Source organism: Loxodonta africana, chromosome 7 (genome assembly GCF_030014295.1).
Source record: "Loxodonta africana isolate mLoxAfr1 chromosome 7, mLoxAfr1.hap2, whole genome shotgun sequence".
Lineage (NCBI taxonomy): Eukaryota > Metazoa > Chordata > Mammalia > Proboscidea > Elephantidae > Loxodonta > Loxodonta africana.
In genome coordinates this window covers 123040962-123061257 of record NC_087348.1, presented here as the reverse complement: position 1 = coordinate 123061257, position 20296 = coordinate 123040962, and the positions used below count along the sequence as shown (strand labels likewise).

Sequence of the window (20296 nt, the reverse complement as noted above, 5' to 3'; positions counted from 1 at the left end):
TGCTTCCTGCATCGTTTCATATTTTCCCCATAGAATCCTTCACTATTGCAATTCGAGGCTTGAATTTTTTCTTTGGTTCTTTCACCTTGAGAAACACTGAGCGTGTTCTTCCCTTTTGGTTTTCCATCTCCAGCTTTTTGCACATGTCATTATAATACTTTACTTTGTCTTCTCGAGGCCCCCTTTGAAATCTTCTGTTCAGTTCTTTTACTTCATGAATTCTTCCTTTTGCTTTAGCTGCTCGACATTCAAGAACAAGTTTCATAGTGTCCTCTGATCTGATATCCACCTTGGTCTTTTCTTTCTTTCCTGTCTTTTCAATGACCTCTTGCTTTCTTCATGGATGCTGTCCTTGATGTCATTCCACAACTTATCTGGTCTTCAGTCACTAGTGTTCAATGAGTCAAATCTATTCTTCGGATGGTCTCTAAATACAGGTGGGATATACTCAAGGTCATATTTTGGCTCTCATGTACTTGCTCTGATTTTCTTCAGTTTCAGCTTGAACTTGCATATGAGCAATTGATGGTCTGTTCCACAATCGGTCCCTGGCCTTGTTCTGACTGATGATATTGAGCTTTTCCATGATCTCTTTCCACAGATGTAGTCAGTTTGATTTCTGTGTGTTCCATCTGGCGAGGTCCATGTGTATCGTTATCATTTATATTGGTGAAAGAAGGTGTTTACAATGAAGTCGTTGGTCTTGCAAAATTCTAGCATTCGATGTCCAGCATTGTTTCTATCACCAAGTACTAGATAACAAAGGCAGAATTTGGTACCAGGAATGACATGCTGCTCTAACAGATACCTAAAATGTAGTAAGTTTTGAAACTGGAATGGATAGAGGACTCAGAAGGAAGTGAGGAGAACTGTTAACACTGGAGACAGTAAAGATGGTGAGAAGCAATAGCAGAGAACTGCCAGCGGCAGAACCAGGAAACCAGAATGAGATGGTACTGGAGCCAGCCTATGGAGTAAGAGAGTTGAGTGCCTTGGAAGGAGGCTTCCTGGTGGAGTAGCATGCCTCCAGGCACTTATCAGTGGCGCTAGGCTTGCTGGGTGTCTGCCAGCAGAATTTTACTGGTGGAGCGGGGTACCTCCAGGCACTTATCGGTAGAGCTTAGAGCTCTGGAACACTTGCCCCCACAGGGCAGATGCAGGCAGAGAGGCCCAAAGACAGCCAGAAGATGAAGAGACACAGAACACAGGAAGCAGAGCTACCTCCGTCTCAAAGGGTATAGCCACTGCCTCTGGGGTCTCAAAGGGTAGAGCCGTGGCCACTGATGTTTCTAAGTGTGGAGTCACCACTCAGACGTACTAGTAGAATGGCAAGCCTAAAGCCAAGACAGCAGAGCTGCCATTCCAGTGGGCTTGGAAAGTGGAGCTAAAGCCCAGGGCTGAGTGGCCTCCAGTCAGAATCCAGAGAGTACGGCTAATACCTAGAGTCTAGAGGGCAAGGCTATTGTGTAAATGGTCTCAGAGAACAGAGAGTTATTTTTCAAGACTTGAGGGCTAATGTAATGTGTTCTGCTGACATGCTTGGTGCCTGTTATCCCTTCTTGCCCTCCAATTTCTCCCACTGTAATGCAAATGTCTAGCTTATGACTGTTTCAGCATTGTACTTTAGAAGCAGATAATTTGTAATCCAGATTTCACAGGTGAAGAGGAATTTTTGGATTTTGGACTTGAAGTTGATTTAAGACTTTTGCTATGATGTGATGGGTTGAATGTGTTTTATATATGGCAAGGACATGAATTTTAGAGGGCCAAAGGGTGGAGTGTCATGGATTGAATTGTGTTCCCCCCAAAATATGTATCAACTTGGTTAGGCCATGATTCCCAGTATTGTGTGATTGTCCTCCATTTTGTGATTTTCCTATGTGTTGTACATTCTAATCTGCCTGTGGTTAATGAGGCAAGATTAGATTATGTTAAAAAGGATTAGGGTGGGATGTAACACCCTTACACAGTTCACATCCCTGATCCAATGTAAAGTGAGTTTCCTTAAGGTATGGCCTGCATTATCTTTTATCTTACAAGAGATAAAATGGAAGAGAAGTGAGTAGATTGTGGGGGACCTCATACTACCAAGGAAGCAGCACTGGGAGCAGAGCACATCCTTTGGACCTGGGGTTCCTGTGCAGAGAAGCTCCTAGACCAAGAGAAAGTTGATGACAAGGACCTTCCTTCAAAGCCGACAGAGAGAGAAAGCCTTCCCCTGTAGCTGGTGCCATTAATTCAGATTTCTACCTTACTAGAATGAGAGAATAAATTTCTCATTGTTAAAGCCATCCACCTGTGGTATTTCAGTGATAGCAGCACTATATGACTAAGACATCTGGCTTCTTGGCTTAATTGTTCAGCATATGGGTTGAATAAGTATGCTGAAAGGATACAACCCTGATGCACACCTTTCTTGATTTTAAACAATGTGGTATCCTGTTGGTTTGTTTGAACGACTGACTACCTCTTAGTTCCTTAGTCTATGTACAGGTTTCTCATGAGCACAATTAAGTGTTCTGGAATTTCCATTTTCACAATGTTATGCATAATTTGTTATGATCCACACAGTCAAATGCCTTTGCATAATCCACAAAACATAGGTAAACATCTTTCTAGTATTTTCTGCTTTCAACCAAGATTCATTTGACATCAGCAACGATATCCCTCGTTTCATGTTCCCTTCTGAATCTGGCTTGAATTTCTGGCAGTTCCCTGTCAATATACTGCTCCAGCTGCTTTTGAATGATCTTCAGCAAAAGATATTAATAACATTGATAATTTCCACATTCGGTTGGATCACCTTTCTTGGGAACAGGCATAAATATGGATCTCTTCCAGTCAGTTGGCTAGGTAGCTGTCTTCCAAATTTCTTGGCATAGATAAGTGAGCACTTCCAGCACTGCATTCATTTGTTCAAACATCACAATTGGTATTTTGTCAATTTCTGAAGCCTTGTTTTTCACCAAGGCTTTTAGTTCAGCCTGGACTTTTTCCTTCAATAACATTGGCTCTTGATCATATGCTACCTCCTGAAATAGTTGAATGTCAACCAATTTTGTTTCCCCTAGTTTTCTACCCGAGGGGTTGTTTGTTACTTTTCCAAGTTAATAGACATCTCCTGGGTTAGCCGTTAACAATTCAGTTTCATACTTTTTGTCTGGTCATGGGCTGCAGCCTGCCTTGTGAATGGTACACACCTTGGCAGAATTGGTAAATAGACCATGCAGATAAGGTGAGTTGTAGGCTACTACGCCAAAGATGTGTCAGTGGCCTACCAAGAGGCAATTGGTCAGTTTGTGGTCCTGGTAGGAGTGCCATGCCTGGACACTGACAATGAGTTTGTATATTTAAGCAGTTAGCCCCACAGAAGTATTTTTAGACACAGAAAGAGGCAAAAAGAGAAGGAGCAGAAGGAAGAAAGAAGACAGAAGAATTAGAGAGAGAAAGGAGACAAGGAACCTCCTAAAAGAGCTGTAACATGGGTCAAAGGCTGTAACACTGAAAACAGTGAGAGGCCTGGAAGGGGTCCAGCAGCAGAGCCAGTTCCAAGAGGCCTTGGGAAGGGCTCAGTGGCAGAGTTGGTGGTGACAGATGGCAGGGCCAAGAGAAGCCTGTCCTGGGGGAGAGACCAAGAGGAGACTGTCCTGAGAAGGCCTGGAGAAGTCTGTCCTTAGAGGGCCGAAAGAGCTCAGACACCTGTTCTGCAGTGAAGAAGGGAGACTCTGCCTACATGCTTCCTGATTCGGATTCCTGGTTTGTAGCCTGTTGATCCTGATCCTGAGTTGTACACTGTTCCTTAATTAACCACTCAACTGCAAGTACAGTTCGTGAGATGTTGTGGTGAACTGCCAAGCCCAAATGGGGGAAGGAAGAGTGCCAAGGGGCGAGAGAGTGGGTGGTATCAGAGATGGTATGGTACAGCAGCTTGGAGAATGTGGAAATCTGGGATACATTTGACTTCTACCTCATAGGAATTGGCTTTGTGCTGATTCTTATATTTGAAATTATTCGTACAACTACCAAGGTATTGATAAAGTTGGAAAGAAGTGAACTGGATCAGGATGTGATTTAGAGGTGGAAGGGACAGAATTTGCCAAAGCACTGGATGTCTGGGGATAAAAAAAAGAAAATAGTCCAGGACGATTCAGAGATTTTAAGTTTGAACAATTACATGAATGGTGATGCCATCTACTGAAATGGAGCCGACTTCAGGAAGAGCAAGTTTGGCACGGTGGGGGTTGAAATGGAAGGAGGCAGGAATAAAGAATTTTGTTGTATCACTTTTAAGTTTGGGATTCTTGTCTATATATTCTCTTCTCTAATCCAGAACTAGTCTAAACTTTAGTGTCCCCCTGCCTTGGCCCTACATAATAAAATTTAGAGATTGAACTGTTCCTGTCTTTGGGCAACAGAGAGCTATATGGCCTCAGAGGATGTAATTATAAGGTCTTGTTTGCTGCCCTGTTTCAAACTATTATTGGTACTGTGATTCCTGATCCCTACTTAATAATTCAACCATGATTCCACAGATCTTCGGTACTAACTTCAGTCTGCTATACATCTCAATTTTAACAGTTCCTCTGAAAGAGATCTGGATAATTCAGTTGAAGCCTGAAACTTCTGAAGGTCACAAAAGGAAGAGAAAGTCTTTCTAAATTTCTGCTTCCTGAGATATAGATCAACCAGAAATATACTGGGTTAGATCAAAACCAATGACCACAATAAACAATATAAGAATCCTCAGAGAGCACAAGCATAGCAGTCAGGGCATAAGAAACAGAATAATAAACAAAAAACAAATTTTATCCTAGGAAGCTAAGCCATTCCTGAAGAAATGATATAGTTAACAAAACCTCAAATAAAAACTCTGCTAACAACAGAGATAAAAAAAATTTCATTGTTTGAACTTACCATCAAAAAGCCTGTCAATAATGTTATACCCAGCCCGAAGATCTGATAAAGAGAACTCATAAAACTTAGTCCAACCCTGAAAAAACAAATAGAAAAATATTAAAGGACTAAGCAGTGTTAAAAGACATGTACATATGCATCATTATGCTTTCAATTTTAAGATGGACAGAATGTTCAATACTAATACTTGCTAAAAAAATATATACAAGGCCTTAGAATTGTCAAATAAAAATAATAAATAAATCTAATGTAACAGTAAATTTAAAAAAGAAATTTATTGACCTTCACAGCATGTAAAGCACTTTATAATACCATACTAGTGTTTACTATTTAAGTATTTTGCAATATAGTCACATATATACAGAACAAATTGGTGTAGAAAAATTTTTATTCTATATATTATGTACGGAAACCCTGGTGGCATAGTGGTTAAGTGCTACAGCTGCTAACCAAAGGGTCGGCAGTTCGAATCTGCCAGGCGCTCCTTGGAAACTCTATGGGGCAGTTCTATTCTGTCCTGTTGGGTCGCTATGAGTAGGAATCAAATCGACGGCACTGGGTTTGGTTTTTTTGGGTATACTACGTACACACTGAGATATTTTCCTGTAATTTTATTCTACAGAATTATGGATTTGCATTACAAACATGTAAGCAGAAATACAGAAAAAAAGATCCATAAGTTTATAGTATTATTTTCTGTATGTTTGACCCACAAATTATTCATGTCAGAGCTAAATGAAATTATACACCTATAGGTAATACCTACACCATCAGTGTAAACGGACATTCATAGAGCTCTATACTGTGTAGAGAATAGTGTGAAACATAACAGAAAATAATTTCTATGGGCTTCCATTAACTGTAACTACTTTTGTGCAATAAAATAAGTTCAAACTAATATATATTTAGACTTGAAAAGTATTTGGAAACATATATACAATGAAATTAATTCATTCACTTATCAATCAAAAAACACTTATCAAATGCATATTATATGTCAGGCTCTGTGACTATAAGAATGAACCAAAGCAGAAACAATGCCTGCCATCATGTAGCTTTCAGTCTAATCGGAGGGGAGGCAGGTGGTGGAGACAATAAATCACTCAAACTACAAAGTATAACATGTTTAAAGGAATGAAACATACTTGACAGACAGAGGTTTGATCTAATCTAAGAGGTCAGGGAACATCATCCTGATAGGAGCAGGGTGGAATGAATAAACAAAAATAGGTATATTTAAGAACTCTTAACAACAACAACAAAAAACCCAAACCCATTGCCATTGAGTCATTTCTGACTCATAGTGACCCCACAGGACAGAAGAGAACTGCCCCTGCCCCACAGTTTCCAAGCAGTGGCTGGTGGATTTGAACTGCCGACCTTTTGGTTCTTCTTAATCACTATGCCACCAGCGTTTCAAAGAACTACTTAGGAGAAAAAAACAACAGAATTTTTGTATTAGATTGTGATAGAGAGTAAAGATACCAAAAAGAAAAATGTTAAGAATGACTTGTAATATGGCTTATTCAAATGTATGACGGTGCCATTCATTGATAAATGGAACAAAAAGAATATGAGGTTTGGGAAGGAATATCATGAGACTATTAAACAAAAGCATTCAACAAAAACTTACTGACTGCATACTATTTATCAGACACTCCCCTGATTAATGAGAATAAAGCAATGAACAAAAGTGACAAAATCTGTGCTCTCGGGGAGTTTATATCTAGTATGTGATTCAGGACGTGTGGATCTTCAGGCATTTCTGAGACATTCAATCACATAGATTAGTTAAGCAGTTGGATATACAAATCTAGAGTTTATAGAGAATTGATCTGAGTTAGAGGTATAAATTGTCACTAGCACTTGTACAATGATTAAAAACAAGAAACATTATGAATATTGTGATAAGAAGAGAGATGCAAAGTTCACTTACTAAATTATGAAATATCTAAGAATTAAGATCTAGAAGGGATGCATACCCATCATTCATTGACAAAATTCCTACAATATTTAGCTATGCTTTCTACCAATTCAAAACAAAGGTCTTATTAATAACATTTCTCATATCACTCTACTATACTTTATTTGTGAAGAAAACTGTTAAGTTAAAAAAAGTTTTTTTAAATGCTTTAAAACCCACAAATTAGAAGACTGCTGCTATCAATATTATTTAATATTAGAAATTTTCAACTGAATTACTATTCTAAGATAATAAGAACTGTGCTCTCAAGTAAGAATCTAGTAATAACAACAGGATTACAAAGAGGAACAAAAGAATAGCAAGACTACAAAGAAAAACAAATATAAAATAAGCAAAACTGGTATTACCTCAATACAAGCACAGCATTGGAAGTAAAACATACATGTGTGAGACAGAGTAAGTTAATTCTGCAACCAAATATTAAAGCACTCAATGAAAAGGAGCAGGAAACAGTCTTTCACTAAGATGGGCATGAAAATTGTCCTGACTTAGCAGCGGATCCTAACTTCTGAAAGTTAGTGCTTGAAACAAACAAAAAAAGGCAAAACAAAATGAGGAAAAGAGGTGAAATAATTTATGGGAAGGTGTGTAGGTGATTACTAAAACATGGTCTGTAACAATTAATGGCATTCTATATTTTGTTTGTTTTCATCTCCAATTTTATGACTTTCAAGAGCACAAACTTAGGGTGTAGAAAAAAGTGACACTCTCAAACACTGTTTGTTGAAGACTGTCGTATCCTCTATTGACCTTTTTTTTTCTATTGACGGCAATTTGGTAATATTTATAAATTGAAAAAAAATACACATATCCTTTGACCCAAATCATAGTGTTGCTGTGAGTAGGAATCAACTCAGCAGCAACAGGTTTGGTGTTTTGGTTGATCCAAACATTCCACATTTAGGGACTAACTACCATGAATAAGCATGAAATGAGGCAGGAAATGAGCATGGGAATATTCACTGCAACATTCTAATAACGAAAAGGTTGAAAAGAATTAGTGTGCTTATCTAATATTATGAAATATTATAATATTATAAAACTGCTAAAAAAATGTACATTGATATAATGGAATATAAATAATTGTTTTTAATTAGGCATTTTTACGGATAGAATTGCATCCCCCAAAAAGATATGTTGAAGCCCTAACCCCTGGTACCTGTGAAGGTGGCCTTTTTGGAAACAGTGTCTTTGAATACGTTATCAGTTAATTTAGAATAAGGTCATGCCGGAGTAGGGTGGATCCTAACAGAATCTGAGTGACTTCTTATAATAGAGAGTGGAAAAGCTTACGTGAGGATGAAGTCATGCTGCAGCTACAAGCCACAGAATGACTGCGGATGGCAGAAGCTGGGAGAGACAAAAAAGGATCCTCCCCTAAAGCTTTCAGAGAGAGCAAGGCCATATTCAACAATCTCAAAAAATTATTAGTTAAAAAAGCAAGGTGCAGAACTGTGTTTGTAATGTGCTGTCATTTGAATTAAAAAAAACAAGTATGTATATATAAATACATAAAATGCATACTTATACAGTATCTCTGAAGGATGCCCAAGAAAATGGTTAACAGTGGGTGCCCTGAGAACTCACAGTGACCCTATAGGACAGAGAACTGCCCCATAGGGCTTCCAAGGCTGTAAATCCTTATGGAGCAGGCCGTTGCAACTTCGTCCCATGGAGCAGCTGGTGAGTTCGATCCACCAACCTTTTGGTTAGCAGTGGAGCATTTCACCACTGCACCACTAAGGCGTCTTAGAAACTGGGTGGCAGAGGCATAAGGAGGGAAAGAGACTAACTTTTTATTGTAAACATTTGTAAAGCCTTTTAATTTTATACTATGTGCATGTATCACCTACTAAAAAAAAATTAAATCTAATTTCTTTAAAAAAAAAAAAGTAACTTTTCCTATCTCAATAAAGGTGCATTGCTATCACTGTTGTTCATTTATCAGTCAGGATTAATTGATACATAGGCTAAGGATGGATGTCATAGAGGTGAGAGGAAAAGCTTCAGAGAAAGGCTGGTCATTTCCAAGCTCTATAGCTTCTTTGGGTGTGATTCCTTGAACAAGATATTTACCACCATTAAGACTCATTTTCCTCATTTGTAAAATGAGAATAATAAGTGCAATATATAATATGCAAATATTATACGAATAATATATTTTTACCCGTAAGTATAATATGCAAATTAGAGTAAGTAACATTTGCTATTATTATTTACAATTTCATCCATTTGACAAATATTTATTGACAAACTATGTGCCAGGCACTGTGTTAAGAACTTCTAAACATACCTTATTTCATTTAATCCTTATATCAAATATAAATACGATCATTATTCCTCCCATTCTACAGTTGAAGAAACCAGTGTTTATTGAGCTTAAAGTAATGTACCTAATGTCATAAAGCTAGGAAATTATGCAGTGATGATGAAAATCCAAGTCTATCTAATTCCAGAACCTATGCACTTACTTTGTTTTGACATGAAACCGAAATGCAGAGAGAAGCTAAAACTGTATGTATGTGTGCTGAAGGGTGGGAGGGAACATGGCAATTAGAGGAGAGATTTTTCCCAATCAACATAATGGGATAAAGTTGAAAAAGGAGGATGGAAAGTCTAAAGATGAGAGGGTGACACAATTTATGGCTGATACAGGAATTTGGTAAGAAATGAGCACTGGCATCAGCTAGGGCTGCCCTGGCAAAAACTGAAGTTTACTGGTTGAGAAAACAAAAATAGCAAGGGTTTATGGTACGAAAGAGCTTGATAATGATTCAAAGACCTGAAAGAAGTCCAGTGTGACTGAAGTGTAGAAAGCAAGTAGGAAGGCCATCAGAGGAAGCTGAAGAGTTAGGGAAATCTTTCTTTCTCAACCACGATAAGGGATTTGCATATTTTTCCCAGTTACAGTAGAAAGCTATTCAATAGGTTTTAAGCAGGATATTGAAATCATTAAAAGGACATACCACAAAGCTATTTCTGACTGCTAAATGCAAAAAGACAGAAAACCAGTAGAAGACTATCTCACAGGGTAGGGAAGATGAGAATGATAGGACTTGAAAGAAATGTTGACAAGAAATTTACAGATCTGAATTATATTTTGCAAGTACAATCATCAGGACTTGGTACTGGATTATGGAGGGGGGCTAAGAAAGAACGCGTCAGTAACAACTCCTGGGTTTGTAGCTTGAAGAACTGGATGAATATCAATGCCTTTTACTGAGAGGAGATACACCGTATTTTTGTGCAAATAAGCTGTCAACCGTCCTCCCTTATGATAAGGTATTATCATAAGTGTCACTATGCCAATTTTTTTTACACGTAGCTGTAAAAAAAAGTAGTTTAGCGGCGCTTATGAAAATATCTCACTGGGGGAGGGACTGGTTGGCAAAAAAAAGTAGAAGGTGTGCATTATTTGCATAAAAATACCGTGCTAAAGGAAAAATAGGTATAGGAATTCAGTTTTTGGAGTTTCAGTTGTCTGTGAGATATAAACCATAAAAATCATACCCAATACTTACTGAGGGCTTATGATGGCTGACACGTTGTTCTAAATACTTTTAACTAAAGGAGGTGTTAAGTAGTTACATACAGTCTGGGAGATTAGCATAAAAGACTGGAATAGAAATATAAATTTATAAGATAAGAATCAAATTGTAAAGTAATCCTAGCTATGTACCGTTGTTGTTCTTGGGTGTTGCCAAGTCGATTCTGACTCATGGCGACCTCAGGGTGGAAGAACAGAACTATATAGAGGGGAAGAACAGAACTACATAGAGGGAAGAACAGAACTGCATAGAGGGAAGAACAGAACTATATAGGGTTTTTGAGACCATGGACTTTTAGAGGCAGTTCACCAAGCCTTAGTTCTGAGGTGCCTCTAGGTGGATCTGAACTGCCAATTTTCAGTTTCGGTTACCTGTCGACAGGGAGCTGCCAGAAATTTAAGCTGGATTTAGAAGAGGATTTGGAACCAGAGATATCATTGCTGATGTCAGATGGATCCTGGCTGAAAGCAGAAAATACCAGAAAGATGTTTACCTGCGTTTTATTGACTATGCTAAGGCATTCAACTGAATGAATCATAACAAATTATGGATAACACTGCAGAGAATGGGAATTTCGGAACACTTAATTGTGCTCATGAGGAATCTGTACATGGATCAACTGGCAGTTGTTCAAACAGAACAAGGGAATACTGCACGGTTTAAAGTCAGGAAAGGTGTGCATCAGGGTTGTATCCTTTCACCATACCTATTCAATCTGTATGCTGAGCAAATTATGTGAGAAACTGGACTATATGAAGAAGAAGGGGGCATCAGGATTGGAGGAAGACTCATTAACAACCTGCAATATGCAGATGACAAAACCTTGCTTGCTGAAAGTGAAGAGGACTTGAAGCACTTACTGATGAAGAGCAAAGACCACAGCCTTCAGTATGGATTACACCTTAACATAAAGAAAACAAAAATCCGCACAACTGGACCAATAAGCAACATCATGATAAACAGAGAAAAGATTGAAATTGTCAAGGATTTCAATTTATTTGGATCCACAATCAACGTCCATGGAATCAGCAGTCAGGAAATCAAAGGACACATTGGATTAGGCAACTCTGCTGCAAAAGACCTCTTTAAAGTGTTGAAAAGGAAAGATGTCACCTTGAGGACTAAAGAGCACCTGACCCAAGCTATGGTGTTTTCAATCACCTTATATGCATGTGTAAGCTGGACAACGAATACGGGAGACTGAAGAACTTGAACTGTGGTGTTGACGACTAATACTGAATATACCATGGCTTAAAAAAAAAAAAAAATTTTTTTTTGTGAAAAGAACAAACAAATCTGCCTTGAAAGAAGTACAACCAGAATGCTCCTTAGAAGTACAGATGGAGAGGCTACATTTCACATACTTTGGACATGTTATCAGGAGGGATCAGTCCCTGGAGATGGACATCAATGCTTGGTAAAGTAGAGGGTCAGTGAAAAAGAGAAAGACCCTCAATGAGATCGATTGACACAGTGGCTGCAACAATGGGCTCACACATAGCAACAATTGTGAGGATGGCGCAGGACCAGGCAGTGTTTCATTCTGTTGTGCACAGGGTCACTATGAGTCAGAAGTGACTTGACGACACCTAACAACAACAGCACTGAACCAACTGTGCCCCCCACAGACTCGTAGCTATGAATACTAAATTGTAAAAATATCCCAATATAAAAAAAAAATGTAGACCTTAGAATATATACAAGACACAGTCTTACTTACCTGTGGAATATAATTTCTTCTTTCTTGACATGCCGCATGAAACCATGCAAAACTGAAGAGAGCATGAGCTCGATGTATATTATCTTTTTTGCTAATTTGCTCAGGAGTCCAAGACTCATAAGTACGCATTAAATTCTTCTTTAAACCTGGAGGTGACTGAAGCAAAAAAATAACAAATATCCTATTGTTTAAAATCTTAAAACAAACCACTATTTAACATATTTGAGAATATATTTTAATGAAGAAAAATTTTAATGCTTATATGGTTGGGTATCAGGTTTTATTTAATCTCATTATTATGTTATTTCAAACATACAAATATAAAACTAATTTTAAACTATTTCTAATAAAAAAATAGTTCATCTCAATTAGAAATCCAAAATAAATTTTCAAATTAAATCTAAACAGCCAATAAATTCAAAATAATCTAAGTAAATTTTATATGATCATTGAGATTATATGATCATTGAGATTACTATACCTAAGCTAAATCACCATTTTACAATTCAAACACAGTATTGATTTTAATATGCCAGGTTTTCTTCACCAGTTTCCGTCTGAGTTTCCATGAAGATTTCAACATATCATTTACATAAAATGTCAACTAATCTTCCTTGCGTGTTAGTCCACAACGTTAAAGTGGCATTACCTGACATTATTAAGCTCATGAACGCAAACACAAATCCGGGAACCGGAAAGTGTGCACTGGACTAGTACTCGGGTCAAGAAATGCTCACCTTTTGATCAACTGAATTTTGACAAGGGCAGTAAGGGCATTTGACGGACTTAACAAATGGTGCTGGGAAAACTAGGTTTCCACATGCAGAAAAATGAAATAGGATCCAGGCCTCACACCACACACACACAAAAATAAAAAATGCATTAGAGACCTAAATGTGCAAACTAAGACCAAAAAATTCTCAGAAGAAAAAGCAAGGGCAATGCTGATGGGCCTAATTTTTAACAATGGATTATCTAATATGATACCAAAAGAACAAACAGCAAAAGACAAAAATAAATAAATGGGACCTTATAAAAATTAAAAAAAAAAAAACTTGTTTCATCAAAAGACTTTGCCAAAAGTGAAAAGACAAGTTATGGCAGGGAGAATATGCTTGGAAACCATATATCCAACAAGAGTCTAACAACAAAAATACATATAAAACTTTAACAACTTAACAACAAAAAGACAAACAACCCAATCATAAAATGGACAAAGGACTTGAATAGATACTTCACCAGAATGGATTTTCAAATGGCCAACTAACACATAAAAATATGTTCAGTGTCATTTGCCATCACAGAGGTACAAATCAAAACCACAACGAGATACCATTTCATTCTTACTAGGATAGCTAAGATTTAAAAACAAATAAAATAAAATTACAAATGTTGGCAAGGATGTGGGCAAATTAGAACCCTTGTCCATTGCTGGTGGGAAGGCAAAATGGTACTGGTATTGCAGAAAACAGTGTAGCGATTCCTCAAAAAACTAAAGATAGAACTATCCTACGACCCAGCAATTCAACTACTAGGTATATACCCAAAAGACCCAAAAGCAGAGACTCGGAGACTCATAAACCAATGTTACTGCAACACTATTCACAATGGCCAAAAGGTGGAAACAATGTACATACCCATCAACAGATGAATGGATAAACAAAATGTGGTACATACATACAATGGAATACTACTCAGCCAGGAGGAGAAGAGAAGTCTTGATCCGTGCTACAATATGGATGCAGCTGGAAGACATTATGCTGTGTGTAATAAGTCAATCACAAAAAAACAGTGCATAACCTCACTTATACACAAAAAGACAAGAAAAGGCAAATGAATAGAGAACAAAGTTTATTAGTGGTTACCAGGACAGGAGGGAGGGGCAAATGAAGGGTTAATAGTGATAGAAATATTGCATTGATTAAGGGTAGGGTTTTACAGCTGATTATTGTAATTGCTGCCAATAAGCTGAACATCTATAAAATGTTTTATTGGCAAAAGTTGTGTGATAGATATATTTACAACAATGATTAAAAAAAAAAGAGTATCTGCTGAGGCTGCTTATGTACAATCAAAAACCTCATGGAATTTGGTTCCCTGGTTTGGAGGTTTAGGGGTCATGGTTTCACGGGGCATCCCAGTTAATTGGCCTAATAAAATGTTTAGTGCTTCTGTTGTACCTCCTAGTTCCCTGTGTAGTGTCCGGGGTCTTAAAAGCATGCAAATGGCATTCTGAGGCACAACTGGATCTCTATTCACCTGGTGCTAATATAGAGGTAGAAAAATAGTCAGGAACAGAAGGAAGAAATGAAATGTATAGCTAACTGCTTCCATGAACTAACTGACTCCTCTGCCATGAGACTTCGCCATGAGACCAGAAGAACTGGATGGTGCCTGGTTACCATTACTGAAGATTTTGATCAAAGATTCTATAGAAGAATCCTGACAAAAAAGAGATGGCAAAGGATCTTCATAGACCACTTGACTAAGAGGAAACCTGAATCCCTGATAAACCTAAGGAAAAAAAATATGTGTTCTCACTAGTAATCAAGGAAATGAAATTAAAATGAAAATTTCATGTCATTTTACGCTCATCTATTTGGCAAAATTTATAAATCTTAACAGACTAAGTATTACCAAGGTTGCAGTATAATGTAAATTCTTATAAAAGTGCGAGTATAAATCGGTAGAATCACTCTGGGGGACAATTTGCCAACTTATGTAAAATTAAGAATAAGCATACCGTTCAACCTAGAAATTTCATTATTGTATCTGCCTTAGAGAAATTCAGGTAGGTGTCTACAAGGAGACACATACCATAATAATTTTTGCAGTGTTTTTAAAAATAGAAAACAATTGGAAATTACTTAAATGTTCAACAGCAGAAAAATGGGTAAGTAATTTGTTACATAGTCATACAATGAAATATTATTAAGCTATTTAAATAAAGGAACAAAACGGAATCACCTTTAAGCTAATGATAAGAGAAAAGAGTAGACTGCAAATGGTATATGAACTTTGAAACCATTTACATACAGTTTGAAAACATGGAAAAGAATACTATTTATTGTTTATGAATACACATATATTTAATAGTCAAAAAAACTATCCAAATTCAAGCTAATGAGGAAGTCTGGTGAGTAAGAGGAATAGGAAAGGTGAGGTGCATAAAAGAAGGTTTCAACTATATCCGTTATGTTTTATTTGCTTAGAAATATGGAACAAGCATGGCTGTATGTCATAGTCTAATAAAGCTGAGGGGAACATGTGAATTAAAAAAAAATTATGAATTTCTGTGTTTGAAATATTTTATAATTTTTAAAAGGAAATTTCAGAAGTAAAGGCATAATGATGTTGATGTTACGAGCCATCAAGTCAGCATATTATAACCTATCAAAACAAAATTCAAAGTTTAACATGAAACTTACTGGCAAATCCAAGTTAAAATCGGAAGTGTTGAAAAATTTAGCATCATATCTGAAATAAATTAATGGATTTGATTGTGTTTTTAGTGAACAAAGTCAAACTGTTACATTCGCTAACGCCTTTTGAGCTAAGAAGCTAAGAGGTGAATAAGATCTTATACCTATGAACAGCCTTTTCAAAAAATAGATTGGGGTCATGGTTAGTTAGCCATTTGGAATATGCTCATGCAACTGCGGTTGCCCTGATTGTGGTGATGGTTATGCAACTCTATGAAAATACTAAAAATCATTGACTTGTACACTTTAAATGAATTTATGATATGTAAATTAATCTGAACAAAGCTATTACCAAAAAATGTACATTTTGAGAAAACTGTTAATAGTTCTATCTTAACTCGATGCAAGTACCTTCGGTAGTTATAAATTGGGGAAACCTCGGTTGGTTGCTTAAAATTAAAGGTAAATTATTTTATTAATTTGACATTTTTTAATATTAACAAACCATACAGCATTACTGCCACTTCCATGTTCCGTGAATGTATATTAGAGGTCACATCATGTTTTTCCTCATTCAAAATCTTATGACATTTTACTATATTTTAATCAGTGGTTTCAAATCAGCTACACATTAATGAAACTACATTTGCACATTTTTACCATTCACTAAAACATCAGTAATATAACCTCTGATGTAAGCTAGCACTAAAATATCTGCCTACATTTTTCTTTCTTATCCTTAATACTTGACAGTCATCACGAGCATACAAATTTAACCCAGTAGAGACACAGTGCAGAGGTAACATACTCTCATAAAAACAACTTTCAAAACTCTGAGAACAGACTGGTATTTAAATTTTTATTCTAATAAATTTCTTTTACTCTAATAAGTATGCTTACTCCCATCTCTTCTGAACTTCTCTACACAATAGGGTATTGCTTTTTGACATTCTTACATATTCATGAACTCAGAAACGGAGAGTGAGAATGGTTGTACAATTCGAAGAATGCAATCAATGTCACTAAATGCTGCATGTAGAAACTGGTGAACTAGTGTATGTTTGGCTGTGTGTATTCTCAACAAAATAAACAAAAGTTTTAAAAATTTCTCATCTATATGTGTCAAAATTCGTTCACACTGTATTTTTGGATTATCATCAAAATGAAAAAAGAAAATTTTCAAATTCTTTAGAAAAAGAGCAAAATCAACCCATTTCAAAAACATAATTATTCTAATAAAAAAAGAGAAACATTAACGTGGGCTTATCTGCCCAAGTTATTTTAACTAGCTAGTTTCAAAAGCAAAATATTTTCACTAAAATGGTTTTTAACATAAAAATAAGCATAATTCAAGTCAATAATTATAGGAATATCTGCTACAAAAGATAGTTTTTCCCTTTGCCATCTATTTAATTTTGTTTTTCTTTTTAAGAAGACTTTTTTGTTTAAAATAAAAAGAAAATGTATAGTTGAAGTATTGTATATTGAAATTTATATTTCTAAAATGAAAATCATTCTAAAAGTTATGAAACATATAAAACATTATTTTTGACTAGGCCAAATTTGCTGAGCATTATTCAATAAAACGTAACTTTAACAGCAAACTAAATAACAGCTTACAATTCCACTAAAAGCACTATATTAAGGATTATGTAAATGATTAAATGATATATACATACAGAGGAAATCATACAATTAGAGACTATTTGGAAAATGATTAAATGAAAGCACTAAAATTGCAAAATATTGAGATGTGCCAAAGATATACTCAACTACTAATTTGCAGACATAAAATGATATTTCAATATTAATGCAAGTAAATATAAAACAAGCAAGCAACTCAAGAAATCAGGAGAAGCATAAACAAAAATCTGAGGAAAGAATGAGGAAAAAAGCAACACCAACAACAAAAAAAGCTATGAATTTATTCAATAAAAAATAATTAACAAAATAAGAAAAAATAAATTAATAATTACTAATTCATTACTTATTAGTTATGTTATTTGCAAAATTAAAAAAACTCAACTCATCAGAAGAGAGAAAAATTATGAAATGAAGATTTAACAATTTTTTAAACATATACGTGTATGTATTACATGCATACTGTAATAATTTTTCACAATTGGAACTGCACTATTTTCTAGGATAGTTAAAATTACCTACATTGATTTAAGAAATAGGAAATATAAATTCACCAATACTTAAAACCAGAAAATTTCCGTTAAGATATAATCAATTAATCTCCCAAAACAGGCTCCTATACAAGGTTGCCCATTAAGTTCCTTAAAATATTCAAGGAACAGTTTCCCTGATATACTAACTCTTCTTTATTCAAATATTTATTTAGTTTCTCCTGTATGTCAGATATCACACGTTAGGTACAAAAAAGCAAGACAAGGATTGACTCAGAGGCAAGCCAAGATGGCAGAATAGACAGACGCTTCCGGTGAGCCCTCTTTACAACAAACACCCAAAAAACAAGTGAAACTAGTACATCTGTGACAAGCTGGGAACCCTGAGCTTCAAAGGCAAGCTTAGAAAACGAACTGAGGGGCAGGCGGAGGAAGAGACCATTCAGAAGCAGAGAGAAGTTACCAGACCTGAATCGTGGGGAGCCCTCAGGCACCATTCCCAGAGCGCCTTGGTGGGCTGGTACTACCGTTTGGCCGCAGTTTCCTCAGGGAAAAGCAGCCAGCCACATAGCCTACTCACATCTCCAGAATCTGAGAAGAACGGCGCTCTCGGCAAAAGCTAAGTACTTGAGTGTATTTTACCACGCGCCCACACCCCCAAGCTGGCTTCGGTGGCTGAATTCCCTGGGCCTGAGATACGCCCTGTTGAGCACCTAGAGCCATCCTCCAGACCCTGGGGAAGGAAAAAATTTGTAACTGAGGGAAAAGATAATTTGCTAGCTCCACTAACCAGAGTTACTCAGCACAGAAGCAGCTCCTATCCAGGCATAAGCTGTCCATGGACTTTGAGCACCGTTCCCTTCTGCATGGACCTGTGTGAGTCTATTTCGGAAGAAAAAGCCCTTGTTGACAAACTCCAACCATTTCAGCTCTGCAGTGGAGAGGTGAGTGTGTGATGTTTGACATTGCTTTGCCTATTAAACAAGGTCCTCACCTACCCACATCGGGGACCTAAGCACTAGTAGCTCCACTCAGGTCACCCAGCCACCCACAACAGGGGTCCAAAGATAACTGGTACTTACCAGTCCTTACAACCAAAAATTCTGGGTACCCATGGTCCATCTGCAGAAAAAACCCACCTGCACACTCTAGGGAACAGGGACGCACTTTCCACAGAGACACTCGGGTCGGTTCTCAGCCCCCTGACTTGTTCAGAGCTTGACCCGCTGCTGCAATCAGATACCAGTATATATGCCAATCACCCCTGCCCCTCTAAGGCTGTAGGACAGAGCCTGTACCACACACTTGATGATCAGCTACCTGGAAACCTGAGCTGAATTCATACAAGAAAACTGAATGGACTCCTAGATTGATATACCTGATAACAGCTGTAGCCATCTGGGGACAGGACATCAGAGCTCCAAAGGTGAAAATGATAAAGCTAGCTCACAAAAGCAACCCATAGGGGTACACCAAAACAAAGCAAAGCAAGCAGCTACGACACAGTAAGCACGCATAAACTAATACAATAACTTATAGATGGCTCGGAGACAACAGTCAATACCAAGTCACATAAAGAAACAGGCCATGATCACCTCAACAAGCTCTCAGAACAAAGAATCCAGGGATCTTCTAGATGAAAGTGCATTCCTGGAATTACCAGAGCTAGAATACAAAAGATTAATATACAGAACCCTTCAACACATCAGGAAGGAAATGAGGCAATACGCAGAACAAGTCGAGGAACACATACATAATGCAATTGAAGAAATAGAAAGATTATTCAGGAACATAATGAAAAGTTTAATAAGCTGGAAGAATCCACAGACAGAGAACAATCAGAAATTCAGAACACTAACAATAAAATTACAGAAGTAGACAACTCAAGAGAAAGTCAGAGGAGCAGAATTGAGCAAGTAGAAGCCAGAATTTCTGAACTCAAAGATAATCACTTGGCACTAATATATTTGAAGAAAAATCAGATAAAAGAATTTAAAAAAATGAAGAAACCTTAAGAATCATGTGAGACTCTATCAAATAACCTACGAGTGATTGGAGTACCAGAACAGGGAGGGGTAACAGAGAAAACTGTTGAAGATTTGTTGGCAGAAAACTTCCCCGATACTGTGAAAGATGAGAAGATATCTATCCAAGATGCTCATCGAACTCCACATAAGGTAGATCTTAAAAGAAAGTCACCACGACATATTATAATCAAGCTTGCCAAAACCAAAGATAAAGAGAGAATTTTAAGAGCAACGAGGGATAAAGGAAAAGTCACCTATCAAGGAGAGTCAATAAGAATAAGCTCGGACTACTTGGCAGAAACCATGCAGGCAAGAAGGAAATGGGATGACATATAAAAAATTGAAGGATAAAAATTGCCAGCCAAGAATCATATATCCAACAAAACTTTCTTAAATATAAAAGTGAAATTAAGACATTTCCAGATAAATACAAGTTCAGGGAACTCATAAAAACCAAATCAAAACTACAAGAAATACTAAAGGGAGTTCTTTGGTTACAAAATCAATACTAGGTATCAACCCAAGACTAGAACACTGGGCAGAGCAACC

At 36.9% G+C, this 20296-nt stretch overlaps 1 protein-coding gene across 2 annotated transcripts in view; it reads right to left on the bottom strand.

Moving 5' to 3' along the window:
- DYNC2H1 (dynein cytoplasmic 2 heavy chain 1) overlaps positions 1-20296 on the bottom strand; it is a 413953-nt gene that overhangs the window by 175269 nt on the left and 218388 nt on the right. For both annotated transcript variants that reach the window (XM_064288850.1, XM_064288851.1), the window contains exons 79-80: positions 12167-12322; positions 4915-4990 (exon numbers count right to left, since the gene is read on the bottom strand). In XM_064288850.1, the coding sequence (XP_064144920.1) occupies positions 4915-4990; positions 12167-12322 (232 nt within the window). The remainder of the gene's footprint in view (positions 1-4914; positions 4991-12166; positions 12323-20296) is intronic.